This window comes from Anguilla anguilla, chromosome 4, assembly GCF_013347855.1.
Source record: "Anguilla anguilla isolate fAngAng1 chromosome 4, fAngAng1.pri, whole genome shotgun sequence".
Classification (NCBI taxonomy): domain Eukaryota; kingdom Metazoa; phylum Chordata; class Actinopteri; order Anguilliformes; family Anguillidae; genus Anguilla; species Anguilla anguilla.
In genome coordinates this window covers 21,550,980-21,567,741 of record NC_049204.1, presented here as the reverse complement: position 1 = coordinate 21,567,741, position 16,762 = coordinate 21,550,980, and the positions used below count along the sequence as shown (strand labels likewise).

General features: G+C 51.1%; 2 protein-coding genes across 5 annotated transcripts in view; both read right to left on the bottom strand.

Moving 5' to 3' along the window:
- rabgap1l (RAB GTPase activating protein 1-like) overlaps positions 1–16,762 on the bottom strand; it is a 95,303-nt gene that overhangs the window by 52,084 nt on the left and 26,457 nt on the right. The window lies entirely within an intron of this gene.
- Positions 6,296–12,428, bottom strand: gpr52 (G protein-coupled receptor 52). Its single transcript, XM_035415779.1, has one exon. The coding sequence runs from the start codon at positions 9,953–9,955 to the stop codon at positions 8,840–8,842; it is 1,116 nt and encodes a 371-aa protein (XP_035271670.1). The 5' UTR covers positions 9,956–12,428; the 3' UTR covers positions 6,296–8,839.

Below are 16,762 nucleotides of genomic sequence, written 5' to 3'. Positions count from 1 at the left end.
CGGAGGAAGAGAGAGAGGAGCGACCGCGGGGCCGCTGCGCGACTCGCGACTCTTAATTGAATGGAAGTCCCGCGGGACGGCTGGCGGTTAAGGCAGATGACAGCTTGGCTGCCTTACCTGCATTTTGGAAGCGTTATGTTCAGCTGGGAACAGGAGCACCGGGGAGGGAGGGGGGAAGGAGGGGGGGTGCGGGGACACCTGCACTACACTGAATAAGACCCAGAGCTCGGTGTCGAAGCGTCTCTCCCGCCCCCCCTCCTCTATCCGAGCCGGGCTCATTCCCCGCAGAGGGGGTGGCGGGCCTGTCCGTGTGCCAACGCCAGCCGTGGCACAGGAACCTGGCAGCTGGGCAGCATCCTCTGGGGAGCTGGGCTCGGTGCCGTCGCCCACTCAGAGGGAAGAGAGCTATATTTACACCTCGCGCCCATTTCGAGGGGTCAAAAAGACAAGTAATTACAAAACAATAATCATCCTGACGACCGGGATGCCGACAATTAGCCGCTGATAACGCTATCCCAGCAGGCCAAACGCGGAGCCATTTCCCCGGGCCGCACTCGCCCAACGCAACACAAGAGGCCATTTTAAAGCAATCAGAGCCCAACTGCCAATCCTTCCCTTTCAAATACTATGAATGGATAGATGAGACTTTCATAGGCGAGTTTAAAAAGACAGTTTGGTGCCGGGGCAAATTGGATTGCACAAGTGCTTTTTGAATGCTGTTCCGTGTCCCAGCTGCACAGGGAAGAACAGACTTCCATCTAAAACTGTACAGACGGTGCTCAGAATGAGAGTTCCACCACTCAGCTGCCCGTTCAGGGCTGCCACCGCTGGGGCGGGCGAAGGCTAGCCAGTTAGCGCATTGCGCACATTCCAGCATGTCTGCGCACCGTGGAAAGCTCCCCCGTGCCAGCTCGAATCCGGAAGCCAGTCCCTCAGCGTGTTCACAACGCATTATACTGAACCAACACAGCCGAGTCTGACTTCACCCCTACGCCGAAAAGCGCCCGGCTGCGCCGACCGCCAACGACCACCGCAAAAGAACCCGACCTGGTCGCCTCACGCCGGCGTTCAGGGAGAGCTGTCACTCGCTCTGTCCTTCCTGTCGTTTCCACTCAGCGATTAACACGCGGTAATGGCGACTGAAGCCGCCGCTCTTCGGCGCTGTTGAAAGTAATCAGGGTGACGCGGCTCCACCTCCGGTGGGAGGCGGTCCGCTCGCTGTCGCTCAGAGCTCCTCAGACGTAACGCGCGCGACGGACAGATGGCGGAACGACCGCGAACGGGCGTGCGACCGCGGCGTGGGCAGCTGTCGGCGAGCGTTACCGTCAACGCACCGCCGGCCGTTCGTCGGCTGTCACCGCGATTCGGCGGCGGGGAGCGACGGGCCCTCGAGCGGAGAGAGAGTCCGCAAAGTTCGGCCCCCAGGAAACGGGACCCCCATGACGTCTGCTCCGGACCCGCTCGCTCGGCCCGAGTCTCGCTGGATCCGGTTACGCTTTCGTCTCCGTGGACACGCTGGGTCACCCCGGTTCAGGTCAGTCGTAATACCCCCCCACCCCCCGCCCCCCCCGCCCCCCTGTGACCACACCTAACGTGAGTCTCGCGGTGCGCCCCCCAGAGGCCGCCGGTGTAAAAGCAGAACCCGAGGCGGCGTCAGCACGTTCGGGCTCTCAGAAGAGAAAAGCCGTCCCATGCAAAATGCATGACGGGAAGTTCTTTAATGAGCAAGCCCCCATTAGGGCCAATAAATCAGAGCGCGGCGTCGTCTCTGACGAGAGGCGTGAATACGCCGTCTTTGATTACGGCGGGCTCTCTGTTGTTCCCGAGAGGGGCAGGTGTTCCTCCTGCTCGGACCCCAGTTCGTCTTCTGAAGGGAGACGTTATTGTGTTCTGCAGCTGCACAGATTAATATTAAATGCAATTCATTATACAGTGAGCATGAAGGGGGATTTTCATAAATATTCACCAGCCCGGACCGTAAGCTCTTCTTCTTTGTGTTCATGAATATGGATGAAAGACTGGCAGAAAGAACAACTGACTAACTGTACGAACCTGGAGGGGCACGGAAAAATAGAAAACCGGGATCTTCCCCTTTACTGTTTTCAGCGCATACAGCACACAGCAGTAACACAGGTCCGGGATGAAAGGAGCCGTGGAGGAAGACACCTGTAGGGTGCTTCTGATGGCAGCTCCCTCACAAACAGCGGCTGGTTCTGTCTGAGCGGCGTGGTCGTGTGCGTGAGACGCCGACTCTTCAAAATGGTAATGCTAACATTAACAAAAGGTCACACAGTGCAGCGCTGTGTAATATACACACAGCAGTGTTGGGACAAACCTGTGAGCTGTGTGCTTAAGCTTTGCATAATCGCGGCGGAAAAAGAGAAAGTTACTGGTGGAGCGTTGTTTGATAAAAGCACGTCGGCAATACTGAGTAATCAATAATGTCTTTTTTCTTTCTCCCCCCTCTTTTTTTAGCCCTAGAAGTGTGACAAAAACATTTGCGCAAAAAATACACGGAAGAACAAAAACGGACCGAGCAGTCCAACGTGGACTTCCAGGAAAATGGATGCGGTTTGCTCCGGTGAGGAATGAAGACTGGCGGTAAAAGCCTGGCCTCCCGCCGCGGCGGAGATGGGGAGTAAAAGCCTTATCACTCACTCAGCCGCCGTCTCCCGCGGAGACCGTCTGTGCAGCGAGGCCCGTCGGTACTGCGAAGCCCGTCTGTACTGCGAAGCCCGTCTGTACTGCCGAGCCCGTCTGTGCAGCGAAGCCCGTCGGTACTGCGAAGCCCGTCTGTACTGCGAAGCCCGTCTGTACTGCCGAGCCCGTCTGTGCAGCGAAGCCTGTCGGTACTGCGAAGCCCGTCTGTACTGCGAAGCCCGTCTGTACTGCCGAGCCCGTCTGTACAGCGAAGGCTGTCTGTACTGTGAAGCCCGTCTGTACTGCGAAGCCCGTCAGTGCAGCGAAGCCCGTCGGTACTGCGAAGCCCGTCTGTAGAGCGGAGTCCGTCTGTACTGCCGAGCCCGTCTGTACAGCGAAGGCTGTCTGTACTGTGAAGCCTGTCTGTACTGCGAAGCCCGTCAGTGCAGCGAAGCCCGTCGGTACTGCGGAGCCCGTCTGTAGAGCGGAGCCCGTCTGTACTGCCGAGCCCGTCTGTACAGCGAATCCCGTATGTACAGCGAAGCCCGTCTGTAGAGCAAAGCCCGTCTGTACTGCGAAGCCCGTCTGTACTGCGGAGCCCGTCTGTACTGCGGAGCCCCACAGGGCCGAGGGATGGAGTACAGACACGAGTACAGCAGACAGCTGAAGGCCACCGACCACTCCAAATAAAAATAAAAATAGAAATACAAAAAAATGGCTCCGCTCCTCTTGAGTTTCCCAGTTTTAAAGAACAGGCACAAGTACAATAGACAGCTGAAGGCCGCCGGCAATTCAAAATAAAAATAAAAATAAACATTCCCAGTTGTGAAGAACATGGTAGGCCAGACAGCCAGTAAATTGGGGGAATCAAATCATGTGACCTACGTCACCCTCTGCAATCCAAGCCCAAGATAAAAAGACGTGTGAGTTCAGCTACAACCTTCTTCATTTCCGCTTCATTTTGTTACTATAATTAAATTAATCATTTTAATGTTAATTATCAATTGCATGAGGTGAAGAGGGTGAGCGTAGGGATATGAGAGAGACAGAGAGAGAGACAAATCTGTTCCTTGTTTCGATTTTCTCGGTGAAATAAGATTGGGCAGCAGTGCCACTACATTAATGACTAATCTGCCTTATGAAACATCTGTGTTTCTGCGACGGGGCGTGCATTTCCTCCAGCGTGAGCACGGGGCAGCTTCCCCTGTGGCGTTCCATTCTCCTCAGACCACGCACTGTTCCCCATTAACCGCCATTACCTTCCCCGTTCTCCGCCTCTCAGCGAAAAACAAAATGGCGAAGGAGCTGGAGGTGCGTCTCCACAGACCGAATGTCACGGCGTCTCTCCGGGTCCCTCCGGGCCGCACACGACGGCGCGGCGACCCGCGACGGCACGACCCCGAGGGCCCGCTGGCGTCTCTGAGGCGAACACGCGACCAACACGGCGGCGGCGGCCCCTCTGTTCATATTTTATTTAGGAGAGGAAAACTGTGCTGACGTGACGGGCAGGCACTTTTTGCGCACGTTCGATGCGGAGAGTGGATTTTCAAAAAGGTCATTTTGCAGTGCGTCCGCTTCTCCTTCAGCGCGCGGCGGTGACCTTTTTCAGTGCGGATGAAGAGGTCGAGCCCGGCCGCGCGGGAGGACAGCTGCACGTCGCAGAGTGGCCCCGCACCCGCGTCCTGCACCCTGCATATCAGTGCTACAGCCTGCACTCCTCACAAACATGGAGAGAGCAGCGTTACACACATCCTACAACCTGCAAATGAGTGGTACAGGCTGCACTCCTCACAAACACGGAGAGAGCAGCGTTACACACATCCTACAACCTGCAAATGAGTGCTACAGGCGGCACTCCTCACGTACACACCTCCTACACACTGCAGCAAGGTGCTACACAGCAGTAGAGAGCAGCCCTATGCCCTGCAGTGCAGAGCTATACAGACCACACTCACATACAGAGAGTATCTCTGTTCCCATATACTATACACAGCACATCAGTGTTAAACAGGCAGTACTCCTACCTTATACAGAGTATCTCTGTTCCCATATACTATACTCAGCATATCAGTGTTAAACAGGCAGTACTCCTACCTTACACAGAGTATCTCTGTTCCCATATACTACACACAGCATATCAGTGTTAAGCAGGCAGTACTCCTACCTTACACAGAGTATCTCTGTTCCCATATACTATACACAGCAGATCACGGTTAAACAGGCTGTAACAGTAGTACACAGAATATCTCTGTTTCCATATAGTACACAGCAGATTGTACTTCTAACAAACAGAGAGAGAGCAGCTTTGGTCTGATACACTACACCCAGCAGATCAGCGTTAAACAGGCTGCACCACTCACTCACAGCTGTGCAGATAAGCTTTCAGCCTGACCTGGTTGAGATTATTGTTACAAGCAATATTCATTATTCATTTGCCACTTACAGCAAAGCCTATTCCAGCTGCAATCTGACTGTGGTACGCTCGTCTCGCATTTGAAAATGTATCTTTTTTTTAGTTCAGTTACATGAACAATACCCGTGCACGCATACGCATTTTGCCCATCGAGAGATTTGCAGTAAATATTTTTAAAAATGGAATTCAAAAAGTGAATAGATTCAAAGAGGAAATAAAAAAGGACATATTTGTTTCCTCGTCTTTTATTACGCATGATTGGTAGCAACAGCAAAACCATAGCCTTTGACAAAATCTTCAAAATAAAAAAATATATACTGTATAATTTATTATATTCGTTTCCTAATCAAAAACAGCTTACTATTTTGTCACAGCAGCAATCTAGTTTAATACACATGAGTATGTGCCATCATTAATAGAGATTTTTCAATTCATTAATCTGTTGTAACACATAAGCTGTACAGCAGGATAAAAACAGGTACACACAGATACTCCTATTTAACAAGCAGTGTATCATCATGTACATAATCAAATAAATAAATAAATAAGCCTATATACAACACCAGTAATGGAATAAAAAAATCTGTATGCAAAAAATTCAACACGCTCACCGGAGCACTCTGAGTCTTAAAGAGATCCGTTGCCATTTTATAAGTCTGCATTCCCACAGTTCCGTAATTAAAAACATTTGGTCATTAAAATCTGAAAAATGAGCAATGGAAAACCCCTCCCAAACATAAACAGAACAAAATGAATCGCAATTAACAAAAAATAGAATAGACTGACTGGCAAATGCAACAAATTAACAGGAAATTTAACAGGTACCCTTGCTGCTAACTGCTCCCAATAAATACACCCGTGTAAGACTCATGAGCATTATCTATGCGATAAACCAATTGTAGCATCTGCTGACACTGAAGTAACAAATCTCCACAGATTGGTGCCAAGTTTGCATTCTTTTAAGAGTGGAGAGAGATAATTACATTTTATTAGATGTTATGCAGTATCTCAACACCAGTTACTGAAGTAATCCTGTTAGCTTTCATGAAAGGAAAAACTGCAAATAAGCATACATTGACACTTTTCAGTCATATGAAATGATTACTCATCAATCCCAAGGGAGACAACAGGTCTCACGGGTCTACTATCTACCGTCTGATAAGCTTAAGGTCATGCTACCGACTGAAAACATTAAGAAATAAAGGCTCATGGTTCTGAGTACAGATGAAGTTCATGATATTCACAGAAAAGATATCCTATGTTTTTTTTTTTTTTGGCTAAAATCTTCTTTAATCAAAGATAGAAAACGAAGATTAAAAAAATGCCTTTCACAGCACTTCACAGTACGGTAATAAAGCCCATTTTGTGGGTTTCTTCAGGTAGACTAATGACCAGAGGAGTTCACCAGTTTTGCACACATGACCCATGATTTCCGAATCTTATTAAACCACGCAAGACTCGAGTCGGTGATTTACAGCAGCAAGCAGAAGACTCCAGCTGGGGTGAGGGACTCGCACCGACCTGGATTCAATCAACATTTGTCATTAACTTTGACTTGCACATAAATTCAAGTGAAATTCTTTCTCTTTACAAACACAGTCTGTGACAGGGAAAACTACAGGATATATTTAATTGTGAAATAAAGTCAAGGATAAAAGTTGACTGAACACAGGTCGCTGCTCGTAATTGCAAGGTACAAACTTGACAGCTAGTTATCGTTTTTTTTTCTTTTTGGTTTTTCTCTATCCACATAGTACTCTGCCATCAACACAAAGGTCATAATGCCCAATTAGGAAACCACACAGATCAAGTTCTCATTTGGCTTCACGTTTAAAAAAACTAAAAATAAAAAAGCAATCATACAAAAGACATACAAGATTTAAAAACAGGAATGGAATGTTCTCTGAATTCGATGTTTTCATAAAGCTTGCTTGTCACTATCTCTAAATTCATTTCCTAAAAATGTATCCAAAATAATTTGAAAATGAGGAGATATCCCAAATCTTGAATTTCCATCTTTCCATGTAAATCAAAATAAATATTAGGCACAGACACAATAAATCTGTTACGCAAGGTAAATCTGAGCGAAGAGTAAAACCTTGTGAAGGATAATTTGAGCGAGCTGCCTACGCTAGGGATGGAGTCCTGCAGCAGGGACGCCACACGTACGCTAACGCTACGGGTTCAGTTCGCTGTGCCGCTCATGTCTTAGCTCTTACATGGTCACAGACACAGTACCGGCAAACGGCCCTAACGACAGACGCCAGGGGGTTCGTCACAGAGGAGAAAAGGGAAACACCTCAACAACTCCAGGCATCGCTGAAGTTGTGCGTTCTTTAGGCTATTTTTATGCATCACCTTTTACTTATAGACTAGAACAGGTATGGAAAAATGACCGCGCTCGATACTGCTCTGTCCACTTCGAGCGAAAGACACTGAAGCGTAGCACAAGATCAATGGTCATCCTTATAGTGATTGCATTTGCCCCCACCCCCCCTTTAGCCTGTCTGTCCCCAGCACATTAAAGACAAGGACGCAGTCTCTGAGACCCAGCCGCGCTGATTGAAGTCGATCCTGTTGTGACAAGCCGTTGGACGAGTTCCACGCCAGGGAAAGTGCACCTGCAAGCAGTCAAGTGAGAACCCAAGTGGAAGAACTCATCCGAGGATTCAATCCCGCGCGGCCATGTTCTACCTGCACGCCAAACCCAGCTGGGGCCCGGATCCGGCTCGCGCCGAACACAAAAGCGTCAATCAATTCCCAGCCGCTGTCTTTCGAGGCTTCTCAACTTCTCAAATTCTCAGTCCGCCACCTGCTCTCCGCTTGGGCCGATCACAAAAAGAGGAACGTTAAACACGATCCATCCTCTCCAGTCACAGCTGACCCAAGCCCTTTGAGCCACAATGCAATTACAATGCACTGGAATGCCATGAGCAATTGGGATCTTATTTTGTGTGTACGTACGTCCAGCTCAAAGCTACGGCCTTTGCGGTAAGGGGGCCCGTTTTGCGACTGCAGCACAGGAGCCGTTTCCTGCAGTCGGCGTCCAGCCTTGCGGTGTACAAGCGAGCTCGTTCACAAGAGCAGAGCCTGCGGTAAGTCACCGAGGGCTTGGATGCAGTGCACTTTACAGCCCGTCGTCCCCCGTGTAAATCACGGCGTTGAGCGTGCGTGAGCGCGTGTTAATCTATCGACTCCGCCCGTTTGCACGTCTCTGCAGCGTGCCGCCGACGGACCGACCGTCCGCCGTTCCGCGGATTTACTGAAACCTTCACGATGCCGCTTCGCCTCGCGTGGATCCAGAGACTGTACACGAGCTACATCCAAACGCACGTCTGCCAGATAACCTCTTTACATTTCCACAACTGATTAGGACTGTGGGTTTTACAGCCAGGGAGAACACCCTTCTGCTAGTTCAACGAAGCTAGCCGTGGCGCAGCACAGCTAAAAGTTGTGCAAATTATTATCCGTATTAACCTTGTGAGAAGTGTTTAGAAACGAGCCTGCTTTGAAGAATTCCCACTTCCCTCAGCTGTTTTTCCCGTAACGCTCGTTGATCTGTTCAAGTAATGTGCCATAATTCCGATAACGCCGTAGCTAAGACACACAGCTTAGAAGCTCCGCTCATGATTTCTCACAAACTTCCAGAGGAGGAGGTGCCCCCCTCTGGGACAAACCTGACTCCACTACATACAGTAGCTTCTTCCAACAAATCTCTTTCATCGCTTTCCTTTCAGATCAACTGAGGGGGGATTTTTCCTTTTCTCCTTTCATCTCCCACACTTCTCAAATGGAGCACGAGTTAGCTCTCTTTCGGGGTTTCGGGTCTCCAAAGTCCTTGTCCGCAGTGGCGCAGGCGCTGAAGGAGCACAGGGTCTGGGAGAGCCTGCGCATCCCCAGCCGGAACACGCTATTGGACAGGCTGTAGATGACGCAGTTGCAGAAGCTGTTGCTAATGGCCAGCCACGTGGTGACGAAGGACAGGGCGGGGCTGTCCAGCACGTGCGAGCTCTCGAGGAGGAAGTAGATGATGTAGGGGAGCCACAGCATGTAGAAGACGCTGGTGATGCGGAAGAGCACCATGGCGTAGCGGCGGTCCGGGCTGTGCCCGGCGTGGTGCCCGCCCTCCCCGGCCTCCATCTCCTGGCTGGGGAAGCGCGCCCGCCGCTCGCTGATCTCGCGGTTGTGCTGCTGGCAGATGCGGAAGATGTGGAAGTAGGTGAAGCAGACCACCAGGGCGGCCGGCGCATACAGCAGGCACACCACGAACCCCGTGAACAGGGCGGAGGTGGGCCAGGAGCGGGCGCACCACTCGAAGATGTCCCCGTGGTAGCCCGGCTTGCCCCAGCCGAAGAAGGAAGGCAGGAAGACCAGGCAGGAGTAGATCCAGATGAGCACGATGCAGCAGCGGAGCCGGCACGGCGTCACCAGCTGGTTGTAGGACAGCGGCTTGGTGATGGCCAGGTAGCGGTCCACGCTGATGCAGGCCAGGCAGGCCATGGACACGCTCTTGAGCACGGAGATGACGTAGCTGAACACCTGGCAGGTGAGGGGCTCCTGGACGCCCGCGGGGAAGTGGAGCAGGGAGAGCGTGGGCACCAGGCAGCTGAGGCCCACCAGCAGGTCGGCGTAGGCCATGGTCTGGATGAAGTAGCTGGTCGTGTAGTGGTGCAGCAGGGGCGCGCAGTGGAACACGAAGATCACGGTCAGGTTCCCCACGATGATGAGCACGGTCAGCAGCACGATGACCGCCGTCTCCAGGACGCAGGCCTCCGCCCCTTCGTTGTGCCTCCACCCCAAGGGGCAGGAGTGGTTGAAGGATACGCCGATGGGGCTGCCCAAACTGCTGTTATCATTCGGAGTGAGGGTGGGCACCAGTTCACTGAATCCCGACTGGTTCATCGTTATAGCTCCGGTTCAGGTAGGTCAAGTCCTGCTTTACGGCAAGCGCAACAGATGGTTCGTCAATGAAGGCCGCACATCTTCCACTGTCCTCTATACCGGTCGGCAAATTCAGCTTTATCTGTGACTTTTATTCTTCTCTCACATAGCTGGGTCTCGGTAAAAGGTCCATCAACAAAAACCCGGAGAACAATAGCAAAAGGCCACTGCTAGCCCCCTCCAGCCAGTCATACTGGGATACAGCTGGGCAAAACAGAGCAGAGGTCAGCCGGCAAAGACGCCATCTCCGCAGACAAGACGCTACAACTGCTTTAAAAATAAAACCAAAAAGTTAAAATGTGTATCTGCCAATGACGGGCCTGCGAGGCCTTCTCCCAACACTTCCTCATAGTCTGTGGCCGCATTCTACGCCTCTAATGAGTTGTGCAAATGTCTGGGCTTTGCGAAGTCCTCAGAGGGAAGAGATCCAGGAACACAGAAACACCTCAGGGCAAAAACGCGAAAAAAAAACAACACAAGCCAAGGAGACGACTTTCCTGCAGACACTACTGGAAGAGATTAAACAAGACAGGAGGCCTCGAGGATCATCCTTTTGAGTGGAAATGAGAAAAAATGAGGGAAAAAATAACTTAATGTATGAATTAAATAATTTTACATTATCACAAACTTCTAAAAACAGTTTAACATCTTTACAGTGAAGACAAAATTCTAAAGGGATCCTTTCGGATACTTATTTGCGTTGATGGTTTGTCTATGATTTCTCATACCGCATATGGATTCCTTCCAAAATTCCTCCAGGATCAGCGAGCCCCCCAGCCTTGCTAAGCGCGTCCACTTCTTTTTAATCCCCTTTCAAAAGCAAGCCATCCCCGTCGCTGTCTGGACCCCCTGCGCGTCGCCCATTGTCCCAATCAAAACACAGACACTCTAGACAAACACTGAGCGCTCTGTGGGAGAGGATGTCCAAGCCCTTGTTCCACGGACCTTCCAGAGATCGCGTTTATGATCTTTAACCGGCTGGAGCAAGAGACAAACCAACACCAAACAACAGTTCAGGGTGTCGCCGTCGTGCGCCACAGCGGTGGCTCCAGCCTCTTGATTTCAACTCCCGTCGCTTTCCGCGAACTTTCTTTCCGCAGACCGTAACGGCAGAAGAGCCGTGTCACGCTTCGAGGAGAAAAAACGAAAGGCCACGCTTTCCAGAGCCGCGTAATTCCTCTTCTCCGGTCCCCCTAAACCATCGGACGGGAGGACACCCCGTGCTCCGCGGTGCGCCTCTCCGGTGGAATCCCGAATGAGAGGTCCCCGGCTGCGCCGCGTCTCCGCCGCGGCCGGCCTCGTCCCGCTCAGCTGTTTATCACACAAACTTGTTTATGTTCCGTCTCGCCGGCTCGGCCGAGGGAGAAAGACGTACATGTCCGCGTGCCGTCCACCGCGCCGCTCGCTTTTTTTATTATTGTTGTTATTACTTATACATGCCCGGCTCCATTCAAAGTCCGCTTTTGTTGCGAGAGGCCAGTCTGTGTCCCCTTTGGAGTTTTTTTTTCTTCTTCCACTCTGTCAGTACTGTACGTCTCCCGGCTGGAACAACAGCCCCGGCTGCGCGGGAGGACACAAACTCCGGCGGTGGAGGGGGAGGATCCGGGTCCCGGCCCGTCTCTGCGACCGGCGTCTCTTTTCCCCCTGCGTTCTTCCAGAGAGCTCCCTCACGCCAGGCTGCACCGCACACCGCTCGCATTCGCAATAAATCAGTTAAAACACGCACTAAACCCCCCCGAAGAAGTGCTCAGGCTCCAAAGACAGAGTGATAAAAGAAAAGAGTTGACTACGCGCTGATTGAAAGAAGACAATACCCTTTTCATAGAGGCTGAGAGCAGTGAAAAGGAGCTGTCCCTCACCACTGGTGCAGTGGGAAGGAGATGCTCTCTCTAGCTCACAGTTCCCTTTTTCCTCTCTCTTGCGCTCTCTCTCTCGCTCTCTCGCTCACACACTCCCTCGCCTCCTCGCTCGCTCTCCCGCCCTCTCGTTTTGGCCGCACCTGAGGTCCTCTCTCTCTCTCTCTCTCTCTCTCTCTCGGCTTCACCACATCTCTCTTTCCTCCCTCAGCTCTGCGCTCCTCCTTCATTCACACTCCTTCTTAAAACTGAAACAGGAGAAATTTCCTATTCAGAAAACCCATCTAGCTTTCTCTCCCCCGACTATCTCTGTTCTCTAACTGTCCCCTCCCCCTCTTTTCTCTCTCCCTCACTCTCCCATCCTCTCTTTCTCTCTCACTCTCTCTCTCTCTCTCGCACACACTCTCCCTCCCTCTCTTTCTCTCGCTGTCTGCCCCCAGTCAGTCGCACAGACCAATGACCAAGCCCAGCTCTGTCTGCCCCTTGGTTACAGTTGCCAGGCATTTCAGTTGGTTGGGACCCTCCCTCACCCGCAGCTGACAAAGCGCAACAAACAGGAGCAAATTAGAGTAGCGGGGGGGTGGGGGGGTGGGTAGGTGGGAGTGGGTGGGGGTGGGGGGAGTTTCTGGGACAAGAGAGAACGCTTCACTGCCATTCTTATTTCACGCTCAATTTTGCATTCTGTCAAAGCTCTCCATCCACTCGTGCTACTTTCGTTACAGAGCGAAAGAGCTCTTACTTTGTTAACACTTCCATTTAGGATCATACCGCCTCAACAACGAGATCCACGGCGTTCCCTTTCGGAGGGCCACAAGAAGAGCACAGGGAGGTTAAGGGGAACCGGCAGCACCCCTCAGCCGGTGTGCGAGTGTTCTGTACCCACCAGAGCAGCCGAGAGACGGACTCTGCCACGAGCCCCGGTTAATAATTCATCACCGAAAGAAAACAAGGCAGTGAAAAAAACAATGATAACAGCCCCTTTGATCTGTCACCTCCGGTGCCCTTCATCCCAGCCACTCTGATTCTGGGCTGGGACAGCCAGTCAGGCAGTGCGCCCCTCTTTGACACGTCTGTTTAAACAAGGGCCAAGCAATTCTGAGGCTTCCTGGTCATACCTCACTGTCAGGGTGTCTGTACCTGTGGGTGTGTGCGCTTGTGTGTGTGTGTGCACCTGTGTGTGCGTGTGTAAGCGTGCGCACACACAAAAGCTCAATGCACACATCACTCTTGACATTTATAATATAATGGCTATTAATTTTTTTCAATGGGATAAAATCTTGGTGCAGTTTTTCTGCTTCTAAGTAGTAGGGCCAAAAATAGTCCATTCAGCTGACTTGCTGTACAGTGAATGACAGTGAATGTGCAAATAACCCGCGCAGCGCTACAAGAGAAAAACTCAAAATAGACGTTCATGCAGAGCAGGCTGCCAGCTTTGCTCCTACGTTTGAGGCAAGAACTATTATGATCTTGCGCTCGCCACACATTACCAGGAGCGTTCTCAGCGCATTTCTGTAATACGAAGTGTCATTTCTGTGTCAACGTGAAGCCAATCGCGCTCGCAACGGGCGGGAGAAAACACGCAGATTTGGAAAAAAAAAAAAACTCCCATTTCAAAAAACGAGGGCAAGGAGCAAAACTATTACATAACCAGAGTGAAGAAAAACGAAGATCCTTTTTCAGAATCAAGATCTGTAAAACTTCTCGACCCTCAGACAGGAAGAGAAAAAGCACTGTAGTTTTTTCCCCATTGTGTGGATAGTTTTATAGAGAAGAAAAGCAGGAGGTTGAATACTGATGAGGGCACACTGCAGCGCTCGGGGATGGGAACTCACTAAATGACAGCCACATTAAGATGTGTGGCTCCGAACAGGAGCCGGGTGTGAGGGAGGGGCCTGGCCCACACAGCCTATCCCAGCGCTGCAGCCGGTCTGGGAAGACTGGGGAGCGCTGTGAGTGACAGCCGCGCTCAGCCCCGAGGCACTTCTTATGCAAAGAAGATGGCAGCTCAGACCAGCGCGCCAAAGTATTTCACAACAGCGCGATGGCAAGACATTAACAGGAGCCCAAACTGAGGGACTTAAGCAGATGAGAGCAGATTACACACTGTGCACAAGGGCACTGCGGAGTTTTCCAGAATGCGGTTCCTACATTTTAAGGCTAATGGCTAATTAACAAACTGGACAAGGTTCCTGTCTGTTTTGGCTGAGCAGGTAATGAAGCCCAAAATGAATTTAAAAAAAAAAAGCACAACTGAGAAGCGGGTGAAGTTGTTCCACATCAGCAGCTGTGTTTGAAAGACTCTCAGCGAAAGCCGATTCCACAGCATGCAACATTAAACGCGGTCGCGTTAATTAAGGCTGACTTAACAAGGTGACCGATACATCACCTGTCTTCCAATCTTCCCCCATCGCACAGGAAAGCTACCACCAGTTTTACTGCTGCTCTGACAAAACAGAACAAAAGAACGAATTGATTTTAATGGACAGATCCAAATTCAGCCGCTGAATAACACTCCTGAGGAGAAACCGGTCCTGGGCCCTTTAATGTGTAAGATCACAGACACGTGATTAGAATGTTCTGAACGTGACATTCTAATGCTGATGTCACAGTCACGACTGGTGATTGAAAGCAATGGAGTTCTAGAACACTGACTTAGAATTTTGAAGAAAAAAAAACACTCAGAAAAACCGACTCTTCAAAGGGTTAAATAGCATTCGGTAGTTTCTGCTGCCATGGCTAAAACAGAGGCACACCTCAGGATGATCATGCAGTCAGCTGAGAATGAAAGGCGGAGATAATGTCAGATTCCTGATTCCTTCCAGTAAAAACATCTCACGGGCTCTTTTTTTTTTTTTTTTACAGCAGCCCAGCTGTACATCCCGTGCCCGTGACCCCTCATACGGGGAAAAAAAAGGAAAGAAAGAAGAGGGGAGGCGGGGGAGAGAACATCTGCACTTTCAGTGAGAGAGCCTCCATTTGGCTCCCTGTCCACACAGAGTGCACAGAGGCAATCTGTCCCTCCCTCCACCACCGTCCTGCGCACGGACCACGCCCCCCGACACGGCCGCCTGAGCACGCACGCCCTCAACACACGCGCCGCGTTCTCCCAGAGCCCGGGCAAGAAGGCCGACGGCGTTCCCGTCTCGGACCGAGCTGCGCGTTCGGGTCACGGCGCCGGTGCGCGTGTCATCGTGGGGAAACACTTGAGCGTGCGCGGTCCCGGAAAAGAAAAGAAAAAAAAAAAGAGGAGTGAAATATGCGCTGATTTACAGCGTCAATATCCCCCTGCCACCAACAGCAAAACTGCTTAGGGTTCAATCAGCATAATAATCAGCGCGGAGCGGAGACGGACCCATTAATAACGGAGAGATCACCGAGCGAGCGGCTCCGCGCGTCCCTCCGGGCATTTCATTTTTATTAATAGCGCCGTGACTGGGACGGCTGTATCATTATTTCACTAAGGATGGAAATAAAAAACGAAATGAATGAATGAATTATGTTCCCCGCGTCACGTAACCTGTCTTACATAACCCGTCATATATTTAGCCACTAATCCGGACTGCCGCTATTTCTGACAACGTGGGAAGCGCGAGGTCTGGAGCTCTGGGCTACGGGACCGAACCAGCGGAGCGACGCCGCCCGGCCAGCGCAGACGCACCAATGCGCGCTTATGAAAATTTTTTATTTTTTTTTTAAATCTCTCTTTTCCCCCCGTCTTTCATTTTCTCTCTTTCTCCCCCCTCGGCCTCTCTCTGGCTGACGCGGACCCCCGAGCGAGCAGACGAACGACTCCGTTTTACGGCTGCGGTTTCCTTCTCTTTTTCGGCTATTGATTATCGCCTTGTATTTCAAGCACTGCTTCTCTGGGAATAGCACAATGGGCAGTACACAGTAAATAGAACTCTAAATAAAAAGCTATGGTTCGTGTTAACCTTGTTAAATCACCTTGAATAAACCTGTCAGCGCTATAATGATATTAACATGACAATACAACTGCACCATACTCCACAGAAATGCTTCACAGCGAATTTCCACATTAGCACGACGTATTTGACAATCGTCACATTAATAACACTCGTCACAGCCCGCGCACGCGAAGAATACTAACTAGCAGCGCGAGGGACCAGCCTGCGCCGCTCGGCTCAGACCAGCGCGGCGAGCGGGAGCCCACTCCGGCCGGCGGCTTTCAGCAGTTACTCTTCCTCTCGGCCCCGTGGCCCCGCCGCGTGCTCTACCGCCATTCTGTGTCGGTAACCCGATTCCATCAGCGCTCATGCCCAGGAGACGGCCTGGCACTGCCAGTCACCGCGAGAGGGGAGCTCAAGACAAGCGCTGTTCCAGCTTTCTACAGCTCTCCAGCACTGCACCACTGACTACGGCTCTCCAACGCTCATTACCAGCCTATATAACTTAATGTTACTGCCGCTGTCTACCACTCTCTGACGCTCACTACCACTCATGGAAAAAACTCACTCGCTCTTCTCTCTCTTCACAGCGTTTGCCGGGCTCGTGGCAAGCACACTGAAGGTGGCACTTCTGTGACTGTAACTGTACTGTATCTCTAGCTCTTACAGTACGGCGTTTGCTTACCATGTGAACATGCACTTTTGCAATTCCCTTTGGCTTAAAAAAGTGGCCTTGCCTAAAAGCATCTGGTAAATGACTAAATTAATGATACTGTGCGAGCACTCTCTACCACTCTATACAGCTTATTACACTGCCACTCCACCAAGCAGCTTACAAGATCCATACATCATTCACTACCACCTTTTACCACTCACCGCAACTCCATGCTACTCGTAACCTCTCTCCCACTCCACCGTTCTCAGTGTGCGCCGCTCGCTAATGCTCGCTACCGTTCATTAGCGCTCTCCTCTGCTCGCTGAGACTATGACTCAATAGCCCTCATTAG

Excerpts from the sequence above, each read along its gene's own strand:
- gpr52 (XM_035415779.1), bottom strand. The coding sequence starts at position 9,955 with ATGAACCAGTCGGGATTCAGTGAACTGGTGCCCACCCTCACTCCGAAT.